The sequence below is a fragment of the Mauremys mutica genome, chromosome 10 (genome assembly GCF_020497125.1).
Source record: "Mauremys mutica isolate MM-2020 ecotype Southern chromosome 10, ASM2049712v1, whole genome shotgun sequence".
Taxonomy (NCBI): Eukaryota; Metazoa; Chordata; order Testudines; family Geoemydidae; genus Mauremys; species Mauremys mutica.
The window spans coordinates 69,072,262-69,095,135 of record NC_059081.1 but is presented as its reverse complement, the minus strand read 5'-3'; the positions used below and the strand labels follow the sequence as shown (position 1 = coordinate 69,095,135).

The 22,874-nt window shown below is 40.2% G+C and overlaps 1 protein-coding gene across 17 annotated transcripts in view; it reads left to right on the top strand.

The window, feature by feature from the left end:
* LRRFIP1 (LRR binding FLII interacting protein 1) overlaps positions 1 to 22,874 on the top strand; it is a 183,047-nt gene that overhangs the window by 46,525 nt on the left and 113,648 nt on the right. For 2 of the 17 annotated variants that reach the window (XM_045032204.1, XM_045032201.1), the window contains exon 1: positions 20,047 to 20,638. The exons of 14 other annotated variants lie outside the window; for them this stretch is intronic. In XM_045032204.1, the coding sequence (XP_044888139.1) occupies positions 20,594 to 20,638 (45 nt within the window). In that variant the 5' untranslated portion in view covers positions 20,047 to 20,593. Of the gene's footprint in view, positions 1 to 20,045; positions 20,639 to 22,874 lie in introns of those variants that run through there. One more of the 17 variants, XM_045032195.1, reaches the window with a different exon arrangement.

Genomic DNA, 22,874 nt, shown 5'->3' with positions numbered 1-22,874 from the left:
TTTGTCAGTTACTGGAAAATATAATGAATTTCAACAATAGATGCTTTCATATAGCAGGGTATGGTGGGAAAAGGGAATGGAGACTAGTCTCAAAATGGCTCCCTTTTCATAGACTAGGGACGGGAGGACTTGAAAGGGGAAGTTATGGGGTAAACTCATCGGAAGCAGTAAGGCTAAGAGGAGCAAGAAGGAGGCTCAGTGCAACGCACTGCTAATTTTTCCACTTATAAATGATCCTTTCTGTGAGTGTAAAAATGTACATTTATATTTTCTTTATAAAGGACTGCAGCCTCCTGGTGGAAAATTCTGTTTTGGTTATGGGGGAATCAAACCTTTTTTAGTTTGCACCAAAATCTCCATCTCTCAACTCCATTTTTGAAGGCATCCTGGGAGACTGGATGGCCAGGTACTGTGGGCATGGCCAGTGTGCTTTACTGTGCATGGGCTGTGAACAACTCTTAACATGGTGACTTTTCTTACTAATTGTAGTATCAAAAATAAAATGTAGTGATAATACATAAAGGCTAATTAAATATTTGCTGTTCTGAAATGAGTCTCTACAAAGATCGTATGATATTCAGGAACCTTTTGAATAACAAACATTGAAGGGAAGGTATCCCAAGGTCATTACAGAGCTAAACCCTCTTCTTTCCTCTGCTTCCTCTCTCGATCTGACAAAATACAGAGCAGAAAAAAATGGCAGCTTCCCTCTGGAGGGTGCTGAAGCTTGTGAAAGTGTGTTTTGGTCAGATGTTAACAACTAAAGGAAAAAATGAAATGGTTCATGCACTTGGTGTCAGACCAAGCCATTCAAATATAATACAACCTATTGAATTCCAAAAGGAAATGGGAGTTCTCCGATCTTCCGCTGAGTATTCAGCATGAATGTGTAGTCTGTTCATTCTCCTCATGGGGTAGACAGCAGGCTTTGATTACAAGATGAATAAGTACTATAGTCATTCTGTGAAAGACTCCTTCCCATTTCTGCCCAGTGACCTGTTCTTTTCTTCATGCCAGGGAACCTGTTCTGACTGTAATCAAATCAGGAAGAGAAGGCTGCTGGTCATCTGACAAAGAACAGGTTCTTTTGTATTTATAGCCCGAGACTGTTGCATGAGCCAGATAGCTAAAATCCTAGATCTTGTTGAAATAACAAGCTTGTTTGAAGCCGGTTTCTTTTTTCCCTTTCTAGAAAGGGCATATTTAATTAAAGTTAGTTTCTAAATGCTGTCTTTTAGTTTTCCTCCTGCTTCTACCCAGAATTTAGAGCAGGTTATACTGATCATCCCAAAATCATCTTCATGTAGTAAAATTGGTTTAGATGAGATGATATAGTAGCATAGTTAAAAGCCCAGTAAAATTCCTAACGAGTGTGTGCACAACCACCTCAATTAATAAAGTTATTACAGGATTTCTTGGATGTTTCCAGATTATAAGTGTTTTCTCTCAAGTGTGAAACTGATCGCAATTTATTTATAACAGTTTACTGATTTCAGGCCGTTGGTAACTGAAAAATGTAGTCGGGAGGTGATTATTCTAGATTATGATCAGATATTTCTTTTAAAAACTGTAAAATAGGCACATTAAAATGGTCCTTAACTTTATTATTTTCAGTCATTTATGCTTTTTAGTGTGGGCTTTAAATATAAATAATATGTAAATGAATTGTTTGGAATGGCTCTGTGGGACATCTGCATTTATTACATGATTTAAATTTTTTTCCTAATTACATAATTATATTCCTTTCTGAGCCAATCCGGTATCTCATGCAAATAGTATATGGCACTAATGTGCCTTTAACCTCCTTGGGACTGGACAACTCAGTTCATGTCCAGATATAAATATAGATGCCAAATGTCTTTAATTATCTGAAGTGTGGCTATCTGAAAAACTGCAAATTTTGATTTTTGATTTGGATTTCTTATAAAATGGTTACGTTTCTGTAACAGCTTACTAGGGTCTTGATGTACTTTGTTACATTGGATAGCTACAAGTCTAAACAGTCATCACACAATTGGGTGTCGTCTTTTCAGAAGTATTTTTATATGCAGAATTATCAGCAGTTGAGAAATGTACCCAACACTTAGTAAACGGGCTAGGGCTTGGGGGGAAGTACGTGTGCTACCAAGGCCTCACCCCCTGCAATTTAAAGGAATAACCAGTTGTGTACGGTAAGTGTAACATACCAGTCAACATTTGTATTGAATGTAGTTTTTTAAAAAGTAACTCATCTCCCATGCTTTTATTAAGCCTTCTTTCCTTTCTTGGCCTGCCTGCACTTTTCCTTCCCTTTCTGACCTATAATGTCATTTATTGATGTCAGTATCTTACTTCCCCACTCACTCCCTGTTCCTTGACTCCTCCTTATCTTTTTTATTCTTTTCCTACAGTATATTCTCTCCTATATTTTTGTCTATTCCCACTCACCAAACCCATCTTCCTTTGTACTCTGCATCATTTGAATATCTTATCTTTTATACCAACTCACATACCCTGCTCCAACTCAGATACATATTTATGTAGAAAATAGAGAAGGGAAATGGGAGCATGCTTGGGTTCTGATCAAGGTACTATGCCGGGGCCCTGTTTAGGAGCTTCAGCTTTTGTAACTTCCAGCTATTAGAGATATAAAATAACTTTTGAAGACACCACCATCACAAATGTACCTTTCTCTTCCAGTGCTCATTACTTTGCCTAGGACCAGCATATAATTCCAGAAAGCGTGTTTTGGATCAGTTTCCTAGTTTGTCAACAAGGCTCTGAATAGAAAATGTGAAACCAACTTGTGATTTCATGATGCTTCTGTTTAGCAAAACTACAAGCAGCAGTGTAGATACTGGCACAATTTATCAGCGGATTTAGAAAATAGCACTGCATCATTTTATGCTCAATTCATATTTGGAATGTTATGTTTACAACCAAAATGACTGGACACTTATTTTTTTAAATGAAAACCTGATCTATAGAAGTTGGTGACACTTGTACTGCAAATTATACTTAACACATTTTTGTATAATTCAGGGAGCTAATTTTCTCCATGTTTATAAGCATGTACTGAAGGCAACCAAATATACAGACATTTTTATTGTGTGACATACAGCTAAAAATGCAGTTAACATTCAATATAATGCTATTCTGTAATTGCAAAGACAAACTCTGGAAAAGGGAGTGTGTGTTTTTGAAGGCTGCAGTTTGTTGTTTAGCAACTTCAGTGAGTTGTCATAAGTATTCTGTGTTGATGATTAATCTTTAGACTATGCATTGCAACACATTCTACAGGCTTTTGGATTTTTGACCTTTATTATTGAAAAGTTAACAGGGAGTAACTGCACAGTGACAACTTCTAAAGGAAAACAAACCAGTGTTAGACTGAAATGATGTTCAGTGAGTAACTTCAAAACATTTTGGTTCCTGTTCTTGACTGCTTCTTCCTCCCTGCATAATCAACTTTTTTTTGTTCTGGTCAGTGTTGTAGACTGGACAGAATCTTGAGACAGAATCAACTACTGGTACCACAATTTTAACCCCATCTATAGGATGGGGAAAGTATCAAGCTTAATTAACACTTGCCTTTGTATTTTCTGTGCAAAGTTATTGTATTAGGTGTTTAGGATCATATTGGATATGTCCTAAAGAGAGTTATACTCCTCATCACTCCTGTGAATATTCTAGAAAGAGAAGATAAACATTATGCTGGAACTCACAAGACTGGCTTGAGTTGACGTAAACCTGGTCCATGTAGAGTCCAGATTTTTAACGTATCTGTCAGTTCTTAACTACTGAGGGAAGGAGAGGGGCAGATTTTTTCAAAAACTCAAACCTGTTAAATCAGAAAGGAGGAAACTACCTTAATTGTTAGCTTGTAAAAAGAAAATATATAAATGTGATTTGGCATTTGCTTAAAAATGAATTATGTGTATAATGTAGGTGAGATTGTATTCAAAAGGATAACCTGACTCTTACCACTGGTTCTGATAAAAGCTAAGCTGAAAAAAGACACATAGTATAAAAGAATTAATCTGCAGCAGTTTCCAAAGAATACTTCCAATTTACTCCAGATGCCTACAGCACTCTCCAGAACCGGTATTTCTGGTGTGCCAGGTTTGTGTTTTCACATGTTCTTATTGTGAATCAGGAATACATATAGTTTCATAGATAAAAGTGATCCTGTAGACTGTATTGACATTTGTGTCCTTTGTGGAAAATATTGAAAATATGCCCAAGCTCTTACAAGAATTGGGAAGAAGTGTTTGTTTACGTACTGTACATCTTCCTTTTTCCTGTGTCCAGAACAACCTAGAGCGCTCTGGCATGGAAAAGTATATTGCAAAATAGGAATGTAATGTAGCTGTTGCTAACTGCTCACACCTTTCTGAAGGCTTTCATACTATTCACGATAGAAGCTGCAGACCATTAAGTGTAAGTAGTGCAAAATGTGTTTTTAAGAAGTCTGTTTTGTTATCTGTGCCTCTTTAATTTTGTTACTGGTATTTGTTCCCTTGTTGACATGGCTATATGGTCTTGTGTTGCACATGCACTTGACATTATATCTCTAAAGAAAAAAATCAGGACTTGCCAAACCACGAACCAAGCTCTTCCCAAGCTGATTCAGGGTTTTGTAGTGTTATGGTTTATCAGGAGTGTGTCCTTCCTGCTATGAGTTTTTAATCTCCAAGTTGGAGCCACCTCACAGTTGTCATCTTTCTCTTGTCTATCTCTGTTCTATCACTTTAGGTATTGTTGGTACCTGGAAGTCCTTAAGATCAGTAATTTTACACTTTAGCATAGTACCTGTTTTAGCCCCAGTCAAATTTACATTTATTATAATACAGTTCTAAGACTATTGGTTTGTAGACTACCAATGGTGGCCCATTTGCAGAATTAAATATTTGGAGAACCAAGCTGTTGGAGGTTGCTGAGGGTCGGGAGAGGTCCAGAAAGTACTTTCTTCCCATTATGTAGGAATAGAATGAAACTTTTCTAAGAGTGTTAAATGTTGACACCAGCAGTTATCTTTGAAGTAGTAAGGCAGATTCACTGTTTTTCGTGTGTGTGCTCGTGGCATTGTAACCAATGAAGATTGAATAGGGCTAGCATGCTAAGGAGTGATACTAGTGTAATTTCTGCCATCAGTGTGTGAGAGCAGTGAATCAAAATATTAAGTGCTACGGGTCTACTAAGCTAATAGATTCCTACCTCTGTCCGTGAGGGTCCCCTCTAGAATTGGTGCAGTTCATAATTTGTATGCATTTCTCCAACTGAGGATTTGTGAAACTGATTCTTGCTGTGTCAGCAGTACAATATGATAACAGTAGGCTGGTCAGATCCTATAAACTTTTGTCTCTAACTGAAGAACTCTCAGAAGTTGGGATGCTAAAATGTTGGATTCTTTTTCTAAAAATTACTTAATTTAATAATTTGGGCTATAAAGATTAAACAATTGGATTTAAAATTGAATGAAGTGGTAAGTGCATAGAGATGGAGAGAGAATGGGTCTGCTTTTAGAGGTTCTGCTCAGAGCAGTGCTTCCTCCTGATGTTCTTTATATGCTCCATTTTATGCATCTGAAGAAGTGGGCTGTAGCCCACGAAAGCTTGTGCTCAAATAAATTTGTTGGTCTCTAAGGTGCCACAAATACTCCTGTTTTTGTGGATACAGACTAACGCGACTGCTACTCTGAATCCTGATGCCCTGCTTTACAGCTGGGATCCTTTGCAGAAGTTTGAGATGGTTACATGCTTTTTCCACTCATTTCTGGGCAGCTTCCTATAGTAAATTAGAATAATCATTTTATTCCTGGGATCTGGTGGTTGTCATAGTGGACATTGGGGAGTGATTGGTACAAAAATATTGGAAAAGGTGCTGTCGGAATTAAAACTTTTCCATATGCCCCCTTTAGCTATCTTCTATTTATTATGTAAATGTACCCTGATCTCTCTTGACATTAAAATCAATATGACCACTGATAAATATTGAAATAAATATTTGGCCTCTAATATGACTTTACGGGAGGGTACTCAATATTTACCATAAAGAAATTGCCTAGTGGTATTTTAACAGGTATTTAATAATTTATAAACTGAGCTTGAATCATGAGACTGCAGGAGGTTTCTCAAGAGAATAATAGTAGCAGCTATTATGTGAAGAAATAAAAACTATTTGCTTTCAGTACAGACCCAAATTCACCTCATGAGTGTAAAACCACAACAGTAGGGATTTATTTAAAAAAGACAGGTTCTCCTGGACATGATGTTGGCATTGTAACTAATATTTAGACCCTCACTGTCTCTGAACTCTACTGATAAATGGTCTTGTAATGACCTGAGTGAAAGGCTAGACCCCTGCTTGTAATGTTCCTCTGAAAATGTTTAATCTGTTTATGCGGGTCAGGAAGGGGGAGACACATGCAGAATTCTTTGTCCATGTAGAGAGATGCTTGCGTTAGCCCAGTTCTGGAACACACACAAGCCTGTCCCAACTTGTGTTTATATTGTACAGAGGACAGATGAAATACCACTGTTTATAATAAGGCCCAAATTTGGTCATTGTGATTACTTCACCCAGAGCACAGTCAAGATAAATTGTCTTTGGTTTCTAGTAATTTGTACCAATAACTGGCTTTATTTTTGTATGTATGCTGCACAGTTGAAGGAGTTTTGCTGATGCTTGTGCTGTTAAGTTGCGTGCCTGTGGGTGAATGTGTGGTAGGAAATAACCAGTTTGTTTGGTAGCAACAGTAATAGCACCGTCGGGGTTCATAGGTAGCCAATAACATTTCTTCTCTTAAACAGAGTTTTTGTTGCAACTTCTGTTAGTTGAAGCTGTTCAAGAGTAAATTGGCAAGAGCACATGCAGTAGAGCCATTAACACAAGTAAATCCACAAACAGATAGCGGGAGATTCAGCACACAACACAAGAGCAGGGAATCAGAATACATTAGTCCAGCTTTTTCTTTGTTCAATATGGTTTAATGAAGTGCTAACAAATTAATGAAACTGCAGACTCCTTCATGTGTTAACTAACTTACAATATCTGCTGTATATTATTATCCTAATATTTCTCTTGAAGCAAAAATTGAACATAATGTAGGTCCTGTATATTAACTGTTGATTTGCACTGATTGTGGATCATGCAGCTGTGATTAGCTTTCAGACCTATTGTGAATGCTGTGTATAGTTACTAAAATTGCTGGGAAATACCGGGACTTAATTGTCCTGGAAAGTGATGGCCCCTCAACAACCAATACTTTCCTGCTAGTTGTCAGTGTTTTATTTCTTGTTGGCTTAAATGGTATTCTCAGATACATGTCTAGCCACAAACACATTTGATCAACAGTTAAGTATTTGGATTGTCACTCTCCTTTGGGAGAGGGGAGGGAAGGATAGCTCAGTGGTTTGAGCATTGACCTGGGGTTGTGAGTTCAATCCTTGAGGGGGCCATTTAGGGATCTGGGTCAAAAATCTGTCTAGGGATTGGTCCTGCTTTGAGAAGGAGGTTGGACTAGATGACCTCCTGAGGTCCCTTCCAACCCTGATATTTTATGATTCTATTTTGTTCTCTGGAGAAAACACTGGTATTCAAAAGCCCCAAAATAATAATTTGCAAAAAGAAATAGTTTCTTTGAAATGCAAACTTTATAGATTTAACTTTAGAACCTTCATGTCCTCTCTGTTGTGTATCTGTACTTTCCACCTATCAGACAATAGATAAAGTGTCACTTATTAGATACTCTTCTTTCCATCTTTATACTAACTCCTGTCCTTGGTCTTGAGTCTTGACACCACCACTTCTCTTCACTTAATCCTCACCCTCTGTCCTCCCCAAAGTCCCCAAAATTCTTCAGTTTTCCATCACAGCCACCATGTTTTCACCTAAGAATCGCAGCTAGTTGGGTCCTCGTCTTTGGAATCCAGCAGCACTGGCTGTTTATCAGTTAGAAGACTGTCTGTTGAGCAGTGCAAAGTTTGGAGCTAATTCCATATTGCATTATATGAACACTGTCATTGAATACAATGCAGTAGTTATAATCCTAACTTAAAAAAAAACAAAACACCACCCCACAACATACACTTTACCTTTTTATTTGATGCTTTTGGAATATTTTTAGTTTTTTCTTTCTTTCTAAAAAGATGTCTAACTGTTTAGCTAAAATAAATTAACCTAGCTACATTTTGTCGCAGTTTACGTTGAGGGAGAACCCAGAAGAATGCAGATACAATCTCTGTGATGGCTTATGAAGATCAGCTTCTCTAATATTTTATAAAGAAAGTATTTGTTTCTTTTTAAAAAGTGGGTTGAAAAGAGAACATCTAGGAAACCATTAGGTGTACAGTCTACTACAAACCAGTACGCTTTGCTTTATAGGCAGTCCAGTTAGCAATGTTAAGAGTAAACGTTAAGGTTAGTTAATGTTGCCCAATACTGTTTGTTATAAGAATGAGATGTGAGTTACTTAGACAAAGTTTTCAGTTTAACTGTTTGGGATGAAATTTTCCATCCTGGGTGTCTGCCTAAGCCTGAATTTTTCAACTAAAATGATTCAGCTGTTGTCAAGGTTTGGGAAAAATGTAAATGTAAGAATTTTATTTAGATTAATCATGCTCTGAAGGAGAGAAAATTTGAGATTTAATTTATCTGAACCCTTACTGAGAGAGATGTACACAGATTTCTGTTCTTCTCTAAATAACATCCATAGGGTTATGTTCAAATTCTTCTCTAGCAGGAGTAGCATGTTACTGACCTAGAGCTATTTTGAGGAAAAAGTCATTCGAAGAAGTGACCTAAATGTGGTTAGTTGATACAGCATTGGCCCTCTGCCAGAGGGAATGCAGACAGGACTTAAAGCTGAAGCCTGTTTCTGCATTGCTGCTTGCAAATTCCCTCTGATGGAGTTGTGCAGCACTTAATGAGGAGAAAAGACCTGTTTCAGACTCTAAGCTCTGAATGATGGTTTTAGATTTAAATATCAGTCATGTGAAGGTGAAGGGAAAACTCACGGTGCATGGTTTTCCCCACGTTATCATATTTGACCAAGTGGAGGCAATCCCAACAAGTTGATGTCCTTCCAGTAGGAGGCAGTGTACCCCTACTAATACTTGTGACTCTGATTCGGTGTCTGAGGGATTTGGCCTTTTCCCAAGATTGCACAAAATTGAGTATTTTTGCCATGGCCATTTTGCTGCACTGGGTGTTTTAACCGTTTGTCTCCCTGACCTGCTGGACCTTACTTCTCTCTCCAGCTTCCTCCACAGCAGATAGTTATTTGGATTGCAGTGTATACTCTCTGTACTGTTCCGTGGAGCCATGGTAGCACGGGAGTGGGGAGTCAGAGATGGAGTCCAGTTCACGGCTAGGATGTGGGGCAAACCAGGTGCATAAACTGTCCATTTTAGCTGCCGGGAGAACAACACAGCAGTAGAAGTCCAGGAAGCCACTGAAGTAGGTTACAAACTCCTTGCTTCTCTGGCATACAGGGTAGGGAAGAGGTTCTGAACCAGGCCACCTAGACCACATTCTGACTGCTAGAGCCCATGGAGTTGGGATATTTGGAGAGAATAGTGGGGAAAAAATTGTAAAATTACTCAAAAAATTGATCAATTTACATCAGTATTTGTTTTCACCTATGGTTAAGTGACTTGCTGAAGGCTGAGAGAGTCAGAATCAGGAGTTTGTCTCCCAGTCCTGTGCTTAAATTCTCTTTCTCTAAAACTTGTATCTTCTGGCAATAGCTTAGGAATTTTTTTTCCCCTGAAACAAGCGATGTTCAGGGAAACATTTTTCAGGATTGGTCCTGCTTTGAGCAGGGGGTCGGACTAGATGACCTCCTGAGGTCCCTTCCAGCCCTGATATTCTATGATTCAGGTGAGAATTGTGTATCATTAATATGTTTTCTTCCACGAACAATCAAGCTTTAAATGTAGATGACTTACAACTGCTCAATAGACATTTCAGAACAGCTAGTTCTGTACCCTTGGCTGCCCAGGTTTAGAAAAAATAAACTTTTGGCATCAAGAGGTTTAAAGAAAAAAAAGGCAAAGGAGGTGATTGATTTCTGAATGTAAGGATAATTCTTTCATGTACAAAGAAGCGCACCATCCAGACCCTCACCACGCTTTCATGCTGTGTGATTGAATAATAATAAGGAAATGGAAAGGTGTATTTTCCCACTGCAGTGTTCAGCAAAACCTCTGCTCAGAGGCACGCATTCATCTTAATGCCTATTCTGGAGGTTTGAGACTTGAGGATTGAGTCTCTTGGTTTTTAATTTTCCCAAACCTGGTAAGAATCAAACTGTTCTTCTTGAATTCAACTGCCAGTTCATTGTGACACATTTCAAGATTTGTCAGTGTTTGCAAATGAGCTTTCTGTAGAGTTTTTGTCAGTTTCTTCATTGAAATCATAAAATGATTGTGTGATAAACAAGACTAAATTTATTTCTGCTGAAACTTCCATTATATATGGACTTGAGACAAGATAGTGGGCTACTCAAAATTGACCTTTATTCTTGGTGCTTTGGTTGGCCTTTTGTTTTATTGAATAGGAGAATCAGTGAAGTGCTTATGAAGTGAAGGATTAGTAGTACTGTACTTTCTAGGGCCAGGGATAGTCCTAGTGGACTTTTGTCACACTTTCCCACGTAGCTTTGCAAATAATTGTTAGGATTGAAGTGAACATCTCTGCTGTTCCACTTATGGGCCTCTTCTGAGCAGACACTCCCTACGTTCTAATTTTCAAACTGCCATTGGGGAAGTTATCAATATGGTTTGTAGTGCAAAACAAGTGGGGTTTGAAGTAAGGCCAAGGAGTACTCAGATACTGAACTGGGCTATCCAGCAAAGAGAAATCCACTACAAGCAAAGGTAGCTTCCATCTTTTTGTTTGAATGGAATCCTACTTCTGCTTAAACTTTGATTCTTGTGTAGTGTGGTCATTTGTGGGACGACATCTCACAGTGAATAATGCAGTTAGTGAAGGCCATCTGCAGTTAAAGTCCTCATGAAAACCACCTTTTCATTTGTTGTTTTTAAGAGATTTTACCTTTAGCAGCTGATATATTTTTATTAAGCAAAGGAGCCAAGAATTGTAGGAATGAGTACATCTAGTCATTTGGCTAGACAAGCCCTTCTTTAACTATTGCTCCTTTTTAAAAATAAAAAGCATAACTTTCCATAGACACATGTTTAAATCCTAAAAAAACAACCCATGGCAGCGAGTCTGAGTCCAGGTCAACAGCTTTGGGCTCATGGGGCTCGCTCTGTGGCTAAGAATAGCAGTTTTCCGGCTCAGGCTCGGAGACACCTCCCCCTCCACCCCCCAGGTTTCAGAGCCCAAGGTCCAGCCTGAGCAGGAATGTCTGTACTGCTATTTTTAGTCCTGTTGCATGAGCCTTGTGAGCCTGAGTCAGTTGAGCCAGGCTCTGAGACTTGCTGCTGTGGGGTGGTTTGGGGTTTTTTGGTTAGTGTAGGTGTACCCTTAAATTTCCCCAGTTAGCATGATGTCAGCTAGTCTGATTTCAGTGCAGTTGAGAAGTACTTAATGCCTTTCAGTGGTTTCCTTCCTCTTTCTTGCTTTGTCTCAGGTTAGCCTCCATAGAAAATAATCTGTTAATACTGGCGGTACATTTTGGTGATGAAAATTGAACATTGTTTTCCAAAGAAGCATTTAGCTGTATATACTTGAGTTCATTTCCTTGGTTACCGTTTACAAGGAGCTCTTGTAATCCTTGCCAGCTGAACTGTAAGGATGCCAGGTTGTGCCCATTGCAGAGAGTAATGATGAAGTGGGGTCGTGGCATGGAAAACAAACTAGCTTTCTGCATAACTGTGCCTCAGAAGAGGGTATTTCTCAAAGCAGTAATATAGATAGACACTCTTAAATGCCATGAGAACAGGATAAAAATGTTAAATAAAGGCACTACTTGAGCCACAGATAGAATCGTTTCAGTTAAACTCTGTCCAACTCTTTCAGTATGAAGTATTTTCTATCCATTCTGTCCGTCAGAAAATGAGACTTGTATTTTAAAGAACATCAAAACTACAAATCACAATTCTGCTTTGGAACTGCAGTAGAAGTATAACATCATATTGGAATTTTACTGATGTTATGAGAACTTGTATTGGTTAGAATTAAATTAGAATATCATCTCTGTTCTAGACATTCTGTACTAATTTCACAGGTAAATGAGGCAGGGAAAGCTATGCAAAAAAGTTTTCTGTTTGGCCCAGTGTTAAAAAATGTTTAGTTCTATTAAAAGGGTCGAAGCAAAAAGCTGAGTTTTTAATTAGATGTCCTTTCCTCAGACTTTGAAAATAAGTGAGTGTCTTTTAAAATAACTTACTTTGAAATAACTTCATGTTCTTTTTTTAAGTGATGAACCAGGTGTCTCAACAGACAGTATTCTGCAAAAAAAAAAAAATACACATTCACATGTCATATTAAGACCCCAGCTTGAATGCTCTACTGATGCTGCAATAATGTACCTTAAACTAGAAGGTAATTCGAAATTCACTAGGAAATTCGAACTAAGTCGCGTACCTTAGTTCGACCCTCCCCCCACCCCGTAGTGTAGACCAGGCCTGAGAAGGAGTTACACTGTGACTAAGGTATACCAGGTTTCTGTTGGCTTTTTGGTAAGGCTCTACTAGTAAATAGATGGGGGTATATCCTTGTCTCCAATGTTTATGCTTTGTCAAAGAATCTATAAGATTGCAAACATTCCCATCCAGAATGATAAGTTATACTGAATGGAAATGAAATGCTGCAAGGTGGTTTGTGATAGTGTTACTTCACTGGTTACCACAACAAAGAAGTTCTTAGTCCAGCCAAAACAATACGATTGAGCGGGGTTGGTTGTATAATAGAGCCCCCAAAGTTTTTGACATGCTCAGGTTTTTTATGCAGGGTTTGCCTTTATCTGCTCCTACTCGAATCCCAACTTTCCTGCTGATCTGAAAAACTGACTCCCTGGTCTGGTGAGACACATACTATGGAGACAAAAATTCCTGGGTGTGCCCTAATTTAGAGGCCAAACTTCATTGGCATTTGTTTATGCTAGCAATGATTCTGACATTCTTTATAGCAAACTTTATGGGCCTTCTACCATACTCCCTGTTTCCAGTTCACACAGGAGCTCTTTCATGATTCACTTGGGCGTTTCAAGTCCCTTCCGGTTTCAGTCCCATGGAGTTTGATGTTTAGGGTTTAGGCTCCATAATCACATGTGCATATATAGCATGCAGTATGTTTCTGTGTAACTGCACATCATATACATGTGCAATACCCTGATATATTCCACAGGGGAGGGGGAAAGATGTCTTCAGTATCCTTTGATTAATACCTGTGCTAGCTTCCTGATCCTTTTAACTTTACTGCTGCTTTTCTAGTTAATTATTATTAATGCTGCTGCTCTTGTAGGCTTATGAAGAAAAGTGACAGCTCCCTTTTTGTTTCTGTTTTTGTTAGTCTACAAATAATGTACCGAAGTGTCTACACTGTTAACTTTCTCTTTGGGCTGCATTGGGTTGGCATTGTAGGCAAGCACACTTCTGGTGTGAGCATTTGGCTTTTTCCGTAACTGTCTTCCTATATTTAATAAAATTCACTCTTGTTTGTTTAATTTCTTTTTGCAAGGTGGGTTCTTACAGGTGTAGCAAATGAATGTGTTTGAAAAATGGACCCCTGACTAGCTAGTTAAAATTTTGAAAATAGGAGTCCTGCAGAAATTCCCCAGTGTAATAGTTTAGTAACTTCTCTCTCTCCATACCATCTCCAGTTGCTGGGAAATAACAGTTGCTTGGATTCCTACCCAGGTGCCTTAGCCAAATCCTTTCTTGGAGAGTCTTTTTTGCATAATTTGCTAATTAGAAGTAATATGCTACTGCCTCATCTTTCTGAAGCAGTCTCCAGACCCCAGAAGACCACACTGCATAAGTTACTTTAGATGGTTATCTTTGCAATCATAAAGGCTACAAACATTTTTAAAACAAATGTAATTTCTGGAAAAATTGATAGGTTAGCCAGCCCCCACTTTCCAGTGAATGAGACCAAGCCACTGGTCAGTGGATTTTGTCCAAGTCTCTAACAAACACTTTGTCTCCAGTTTACAGTACAGATCTGTTTACGCGTGAATTTGCTTAACGCGTGGTAGCGCCATGCCTCCAGTGCTACCTATTTAACACGTGAGACTCGTTAACACACGGTACAGGAACTTGCTATGTAGCGCTACAGATTTGCTCGCTAACTCATGGATATAGAAATAGACAGGAAGTGTGGAGCAGAAATGTGTTGTACGTCTTTACCGCCAATGGGGTGGGGAGAAGGGGCAGCAACGTTAAAGTGCTGCCGCAGCAAAGGACCCTGCAGCACTTTAAGGTCCCTTCCCCTTTTGTGCCCTCCCCCCTCGACCACTGACGGGCGGAAGGGGGAAGGGAGCAGCTGCCCCGGGGCCGGCAATTTAAAAGGGCCCCGGGGCTCCGGACACCACTACCACAGCAGCGGCGTCTGGAGCCCCAGGCCCTTTAAATCGCCACTGGAACCCTGGGCAGCGTGGACCAGGAGGTCTGGAAGAGGTGGCTGGGGGACGCTGACCCTAGCCCCGCCCCTTCCGCCTGAGGCCCCACCCCTTCCAGGGGCCAGAGCCGCCCCAGCCCTGGACCAGTAAGTGTCCTGAGCAGGGGCGGCTCCAGGCCCCAGCATGCCAAGCGCGTGCTTGGGGCGGCAAGCCGCGGGGGGGCGCTCTGCCGGCACCGCGAGGGCGGCAGGCAGGCTGCCTTCAGCGGCTTGCCTGCTGAGGGTCCGCTGGTCCCGCGGCTTCAGTGGACCTCTCGCAGGCGTGCCTGCGGAGGGTCCGCCCAAGCCGTGGGACCAGCGGACCCTCCACAGGTAAACCGCCGGAGGCAGCCTGCCTGCCGTGCTTGGGGTGGCAAAATCCCTAGAGCTGCCCCTGATCCTGAGTTACTTTCACCCCTGTGTAGTAGTAGTAATGTTTTTATTAGATTACACATTTGAATTTATATTCTTGCAAAGTGCTGTTAACAGATAGGCCTGCAGTATTTGGGATGCTGTGAATACGTATGTAATCCTAGATAATTATATGTGTGTATATATAGACATCTTAAGTTTTTTCAGCATGGCCCTCTTAACCCTTGGTCCGTTAACCCGTGGTCGTGATGGTTTGACTCCCGACATCCGTGTTTAAACAAGTCTGTACTGAACTAACATTACAACCACCGCCATCAACCTGAGGCAGTTGAGTAGTTTGACTCTTGGCCAAGCAACATGAATCAGCTTTGAATTTGCAAACCCTAGGGACAGGCCACCCATGCGTTCCAAATTGTGTTTTAGCTTGTTTACTTACAGAATCTCATAAGCCATTTCTTTCTCTTCACAACACCTTAATTTTTTTAGGTGTGGTTGAGAGGTGGGGATGAGTTTTCATAGATTTAAAAAGCTCATGGGTGTAAAGTTACCTTTATATTCCTAGCATCTAGTCCTTCTATTTGATTACCTACACGGACACTGATATGCAACACGTTTTGTCACAACATCTGAGTGCTTCACATTTTAAGAATTAAATTGTATAATCAACATAGGATAGACAAATCCGACATGTTGACCCATTTGCAACTTTAAATGGTATGAGTCTTGCAACCTGTGTATAAAATCTCAACCCAACCCTGTTTTAAAAAAAAAAAGTTCTGTGTCCTGAAAGCTGCCAGTTCTGTTAAACTGCAGGTGCCATTAGGAATGGGTCTCTGCTGAAAACACACAGCTACTGGTCCTTGAATTTTATCCCGAGTCCACAGTGGTCCTTGACATTCATGACTGATCATAGGGAAAGAGGGATTTTCTCAAGTAACCAGATAGCACAGTGATTTGCACATGGAAGCAAACATATCCAGTGTAGAATCTTAGGCACAGGTACTGCATACAGTCAGCTGCCCACCAAAGCTGGGTGGCAGACTGGAATGTGTCTGCAGCTGAAGCTGCTTGGTGGTCTCCCAAAGCAATCCTAAATAACGTATATTTACTGTAATCCAATTTGTAGATGACAAAGGCATAGAATAATTCAAAAGGGTAGCTGTCTTGGAGAAGTGTGTATGATTTGAAGTTTGTTGTCTCTTCAACAGAATTTCTCCATTAAGAATTTGTGTGACAGTTTCCCCATAACTTAAAATTTGTATTCAAAAAAAGAACTGGCTAGAGCCAGACATAATGCAGGTAGGTGCTATGCAAGCTCTATTACACTTTTTTCTGATGTGTAATACCTCTGCTGCTCTGACCTTCGTCCTGCTGTGAGTAGAAATTGCCACCTTGCAATATGGAGACCATCAAACTAAATGTCTGGCCAAAAGAGGACTTGAATAGGGAAAAAAGTGTGCTAATATACTGAGCTACCTAGCACCTGAAATTTCTTTCTACATCCTTATTGAGGACGATGCCTGTTGAAGAGAAAGTTGTTGCAAGATTAATGGAATGTTCTTGCATTTTCTGAAAAATAGGCAGGAAATATCTTAAACTGGAAGAAATATTTGAAGTACAAACAGCATTGATTGTTCACCATGTGTGGTGGTTTTGGTCTCCGGTCTGTCCTTAGGTCATAGTCAAATTCAGGGAAAAAAACATAGGGTAAGTGGTACTTTGAAAATTCTCTGATTTATGATCATACAATGTTGATATTCCCCTTTCTATAATTTAGTAACCCTCTTAAGGAAACTTGCCAGTTAATGTAAAGTGAAAGGAAGAGTCAGCAAATCTGCTGATCCAAATGTCACTGGATGAATGAGTGTTCTGACAGACCAAGGGGAGCAGGCATATGGTTCTGTAAAACTCTAGCGTTCTGCTACTCCTATGGGGCAGTGCAGGCCTATTATGAAAAAGCAAAGTTGCTATTTTTTAAATAAATAAGGTGTCTTCTCAAATGACAGCATTGAAGGACAGCTTGTAAATTATGCATACTTGGAGCACTTCTGCAGAGGAAGCCTCGTAGAATATGCTTGGCCTTGCTGGAACAATGGGACATGGTTGGTGTTCAGGAACTCACTGAATAAAATTACTGTGAAGTACTAGCCTGTGAATATAAAATTCTTCCATGCACTTAAAAATGAATTAAGAAAACAATCTGCCTGTTATATAGATGATACCATGGGAACAGCATGAACTACCAAGTTCTTTGGCTGGGACTGGCAGTAGGTTGGGAGTTTATGGAAAAATTGAACTCTGTTGCTAGGTGGAGCCTCTACAGGCTTCTTCATAAGAACATAAGAAAGGCCGTACCGGGTCAGACCAAAGGTCCATCTAGCCCAGTATCTGTCTACCGACAGTGGCCAATGCCAGGTGCCCCTGAGGGAGTGAACCTAACAGGCAATGATCAAGTGATCTCTCTCCTGCCATCCATCTCCATCCTCTGACGAACAGAGGCTAGGGACACCATTCTTACCCATCCTGGCTAATAGCCATTTATGGACTTAGCCACCATGAATTTATCCAGTCGCCTTTTAAACATTGTTATAGTCCTAGCCTTCACAACCTCCTCAGGTAAGGAGTTCCACAAGTTGACTGTGCGCTGCGTGAAGAAGAACTTCCTTTTATTTGTTTTAAACCTGCTGCCTATTAATTTCATTTGGTGACCCCTAGTTCTTGTATGATGGGAATAAGTAAATAACTTTTCCTTATCCACTTTCTCAACCTTTGCTTTCTCATCCTTTGCTGGCTGACCAGGAAGGAACATAATGGATTGGTTGCTGGGTAACAACCTATTTTGCTTGTCCATGCAATGTAAGGAATGGGGTCAAGAAGACTCTATTAACAACAAACTCCCCACTCCCCCAAAAATGTCGTCAGCTGAAAAATAGCCATTGAGATTTAGATAATCTTCTCAGGTCCGTGTCTATTTCCTGTCTGCGGTTTTCTTTGTGAGAGATGGTGTGCATGCATACATTAGGCAAAATTCTGACCCCATTAAAGTTAATGGGAGTTTTGCTATTGACTTGAACATGGCCAGGATTTTGCCTGTTGTGCATAGATCTGTCCTACTGCACCTATAAATATCGTGTAACATTATACTAAAAGTGAAATCTGCTGGGGGATTTGCCCATAATCATTCCAATATTTATTTATATGCTTTCACCTGATCATTTCTGAGTGCTGAGGAAAATTAAACTAAAAATTAAACTAAAAATTTGCTAAACCAAAATAAGCCCAGGGTGATATTTCAGGTGGGATAGAGAGAAGAGAAATGTGCAGTTTAATTCCAGCCTGGAGAAATGCAGTGAGTATATGAAAGAAAATGACTTAAAAATGTGATAATGTGCATTAGTATTTGGTTTGAGTTTGGGGGAACAAAACGTTAGTCTGTTTTGCTTTAGTGTTTAAGGAATTTTAGAACACTATGAAATGTGCTGGTGTCCAACTGCATCTCCTGATTGACAACATAAGAACGGCCATACCGGATCAGACCAAGATCCATCTAGCCCAGTATCCTGTCTTCTGACAGTGGCCGATGCCAGGTGCTTCAGAGGGAATGAACAGAACAGGTAATCATCAAGTGATCCATCCAAAATGATCTATCCAAAATTGGTAGAGTACAGGTAGTGACAGTTTAGGATTCTCTTAATTATTCTGCTATTGTCCTTCATCCTTAACCAATAGTGTACAGATTTCGGTGAACTCTAAATTAAAAGCTGTCAACCTCTCCACCCTCGTTCCTTGCGTTTTGTTCCCTTTTTTAATCAATTTGAATTAAGTTCCTATTAATTACAGAACTGAAGTTTTCCTTGTGTCACACTCAACATTGATGACCCTACCTGTCTGTTTTTTTAAATAAAATCTACATAAATAAAGCCAGCATACTTATGTAATTGTGCCAAAGTGGCAGTCTTTTCACAGTTGGATTTTTCCAAGATGTGAACATCGGTCATGTGAGAATCCACTCAAGCATTATTGAATGTAAACTTCCAATGCACCCAGAGTAGAAGCTTGGGTAATGTCCATATCTAGATGGCAGACATGTAAACACAGGCCTATATTTTAATGTAGTTATTGCTGATGATGGGTTTTTTGCTTCACATTATGAACATGAGAATGATCATACTGAGTCAGACTGAAGGTCCATCTAGCCCAGTATCCTGTCTTCCAACAGTGGCCAATGCCATGTGCCCCAGAGGGAATGAACAGAATAGGTAATCATCAAGTGATCCATCCCCTGTCACCCATTTCCCAGCTTCTAGCAAACAGAGGCTAGGGACACCGCCCCTGCCCATCCTGGCTAATAGCCATTGATGGACCTATCCTCTATGAACTTGTCTAGTTCTTTTTTTAACTCTGTTATGGTCTTGGCCTTCACAACATCCTCTGGCAAGGAGTTCCACAGGTTGACTGTGTGTTGTGTGAAAAAATACTTCCTTTTGTTTATTTTAAACTTGCTGCCTATTAATTGAATTTGGGTGACCCCTAGTTCTTGTGTTATGAGAAGGAGTAAATAACGCTTCCTTATTTACTTTCTCCACATTTGTCATGATTTTATAGACCTCTATCACATCCCCACCCAGTTGTCTCTATTCCAAGCTGAAAGGTCCCAGTCTTATTAATCTTAATGGCCTCAGATGGAAGCCATTCCATACCCCTAATCGTTTTTGTTGCCCTTTTCTGAACCTTTTTCAATTCCAATATATCCTTTTTTGAGATGGGATGACCACATCTGCGCACAGTATGAAAAGTTGGGTAAGAGGCAAAAAGGAATTCTGTTTACAAGTGGATCTCAGAATTTTTTCGGATTTTAAAAATAAGTTTATGCACTTGATGAAACTTATGCCAGTAGTAGCACAAGGGGCTTCATAAAGCAGCACAAACTATTTGTATTTGACAGCCTGTAAAGTGATGGCTATAGAAAACACTACAGCAATAAGCACATCCTGTTCTTGGTGTCATAGTGCTGGTTGTGGCAAGACTAGTAGCAACATTGAATGATGTTGCAGCAAACTTCCAGATGACGACAGTTGCGTAGTCAAAGGTCCTGTGCTTAGGCAAGAGGAAAAATCAGCTTGTCTGCCTTCCTGCACCTTTGGAGCCAGCTGCTCACTTGCTGACTCAAGAACTATAGTTACTGACAGGCGTGGAGCCGTGAGCTATTACTGTCCTGCCCTGTTCCCTTGAAATAGGGTGGGGAGAGTAGGTGGAAACTTCGATACAAATGTGAACTGAAAGAACTGAAAGTTTTGTGAGACGAAGTCTGTGCTTGTGCTTGTGTTTTCTGAAGCGGTGAAGGAAAGATTCCTTTATTAAGCACACAGACTCAGGTGCTCTAGGGAGCACACATGTGACTCGCCCTGTGTCTTGACCACTCCCCTAGGTGGACTTCTGTGTCAGCAGTGCAGGATCTGCATTCCACCGATGACCGAAATTTGAGGATTTTTGAGAGGCGGACAGAGTCCTCTTGTTTGTTTGGATAAACACTTGACAAGCTGGATCAGAAATACTTTCCTGGGATGTTAAGTAAATAAAGCAGAAGCCTAGCAAGTAGTAGGGTGGATATTTTGTTTCCCTTTTCGTGTATGAACTTCAAAGGCTCTGAAGTTGAATAACAAACTTTGCAGCCATGCAAACGGAAGCAGACTGCTTCAGTCCAGAAGCTCAGAAACTGGTAAGGAGGGTGGTGGGGGGAAATAATCTGCTATTCCAAATCTTCTATTGTTTGTGCTGTCTTTAAAATTTAAAAATGAGGTACTAGTTAATGGGTGTATTTGTTCAAAGCTCCACTGCCTGTTGTGCGCTTGACACATTAGTCTCCGATTACATTTAAGAAGCTGTGGTTTACTGTTCTGTACAGTAGGAAGTGAATGTGCATACATACATTAGACATAAATGTTGTGCTTTATGCACCAGAAAACACATTCCATGAGTCTGCAGCTATACTTTTACAAAGAACAGTTCAGTTTACCTGCTTGTGTTGTGATGTTTCTAATAACTGTATAAATATTCTTGAATATTACTCATTTACTGTTTTATACAGCAAAGAAGCTTTTAGAAAATGGTTTCTATTCTATATACAAAATGTACAATATATAATTTAATTGAAGAAATTTGTGAGAAGTGTGATCATTATCATAAGGTAAAAGATCTTACCCACGAACTATGGGAATTCAAATTCTTTTCCCCAGGCTCTGAAAAGTGCCAGTGTAATATTACCCTGGAAACGCCAACAAAAAACTCTGTACAGCTCAAATGCATTTCAGCTGTATGTCTTGCATTTTGCTGGTATACTAGAAAGAATGGTTGGTGTGTCATCTCAGATTCTCAGCCTCGAAGGGAATGTAAAGTGGGGAGGAGAGTTGATGTTCTTCATTATTTTCCTTTGACTTTTTTTCTTGATATTCTTTCTTTTTTTCATTTGAACTTGAAGCTTTTGAGCCTGTTGCTGCAATTGATCTACTCCATAAGCTTTTTTTGTCACTGTAGTTGGTGTCAGCCTCCTACGTGTTAACATTTTACATGTATAAATACAAACATTTGCAGAAACAATAAGGACACACATCTGAATTTGAAATGCGTCATTTGGGAGAGCTCTTTCAACGAGACAGTCAGACAGATACTGTAGAAAAGAAACAGGGATTTTCCTCGTACATAGAAACATTTGGCATACATTCAGCTTGCTGCCAGCAAAATGGGTGTTCCTGTGTATTGCAGTCAATCTTGCAGAGAGCGAGGGGGGATTGTAAGAGGTAACTCTAAACTTAAGTTGTTACTTAAAAAGTTAACTTCTCTCTGCAAGTCAAAACCCTTAATTTGTCTCTGAATTTCTAGCATTATTCCCCACTATGCCTGTTTCTTGCCCTTTGGTGACACTGGTGGTAGCTTCCCCGTGGGGCGGGTGTGAATGACACCAAAGGTATGTCTACACTGCAGATACACTCCCTCCTCCCCCCCGCTAGCCAATACCAGGTGACTCAGTCCAAACCCCGTGCACCTAAGGGGCTATTTAATTGCAGTGTAGAGGTTTGGACTTGGACTGGAGCCCAAGTTCTGGGACCCTTCCACCTTGCAGGGTCCTAGAGCCCAGGTGCCAGCCTGAGCCCAAATATCTGTCCCCAAGTTGACTTCCACTTGCAATACATGAAGGTGGGCTCCTCCCCCACCAAAGCAGCTCACACTCCTTGAGCTTGCCCTGTGGGCCTTTTTTATAAACAAATTCATGTATTTTAAAACAGATGGGGATTGAGCTCCCACCTGCTTAAACTGTAGCTGAGGCTATGGCTACACTTGCACTTTGAAGCGCTAAGTGTAGTCAAAGCGCCAGCGCTGGGAGAGAGCTCTCCCAGCGCTGTCCGTACTCCACCTCCCTGTGGGGAATAACGTACAGCGCTGGGAGCGCGGCTCCCAGTGCTGGGGCTTTGACCACACTGGCGCTTTGCAGCGCCGCAATTTGCAGCGCTGGAGAGGGTGTGTTTTCACACCCTGCTGCAGCGCTGCAAATTTGCAAGTGTAGCCATGGCCTGAGTCACTAATTCACAGCATCAGAAAGGCTAAGTGCTTCAGTGCTGGGCCTCATACAACATAAAATAAAGCAGGAACGTGAGAAGCCCTAGGGTTAGCTGTTCCTTGTTACTTCTAAACGTTACCTTTAGACGATTGCTACTGACCAAATGCAATAATTACGTTTCATATCAACACTTCAAATATTAAATATTTTTAATAAGTTATTTTTCTCAGGCCTAGTTTAAAAAAAGTTTAAAATGCCTAGAGTCAGTTACTATCTATTCCTTTTTTGGCCTATTGCAAAAAAAAAACAAAAAACCCTAAACCATTTATAGCTTGATTTAGTGTGTGAGCAGACATGCCAACAGAGTTTTAGCTTACTGTTCGAAGTTCCAAAACAGTTC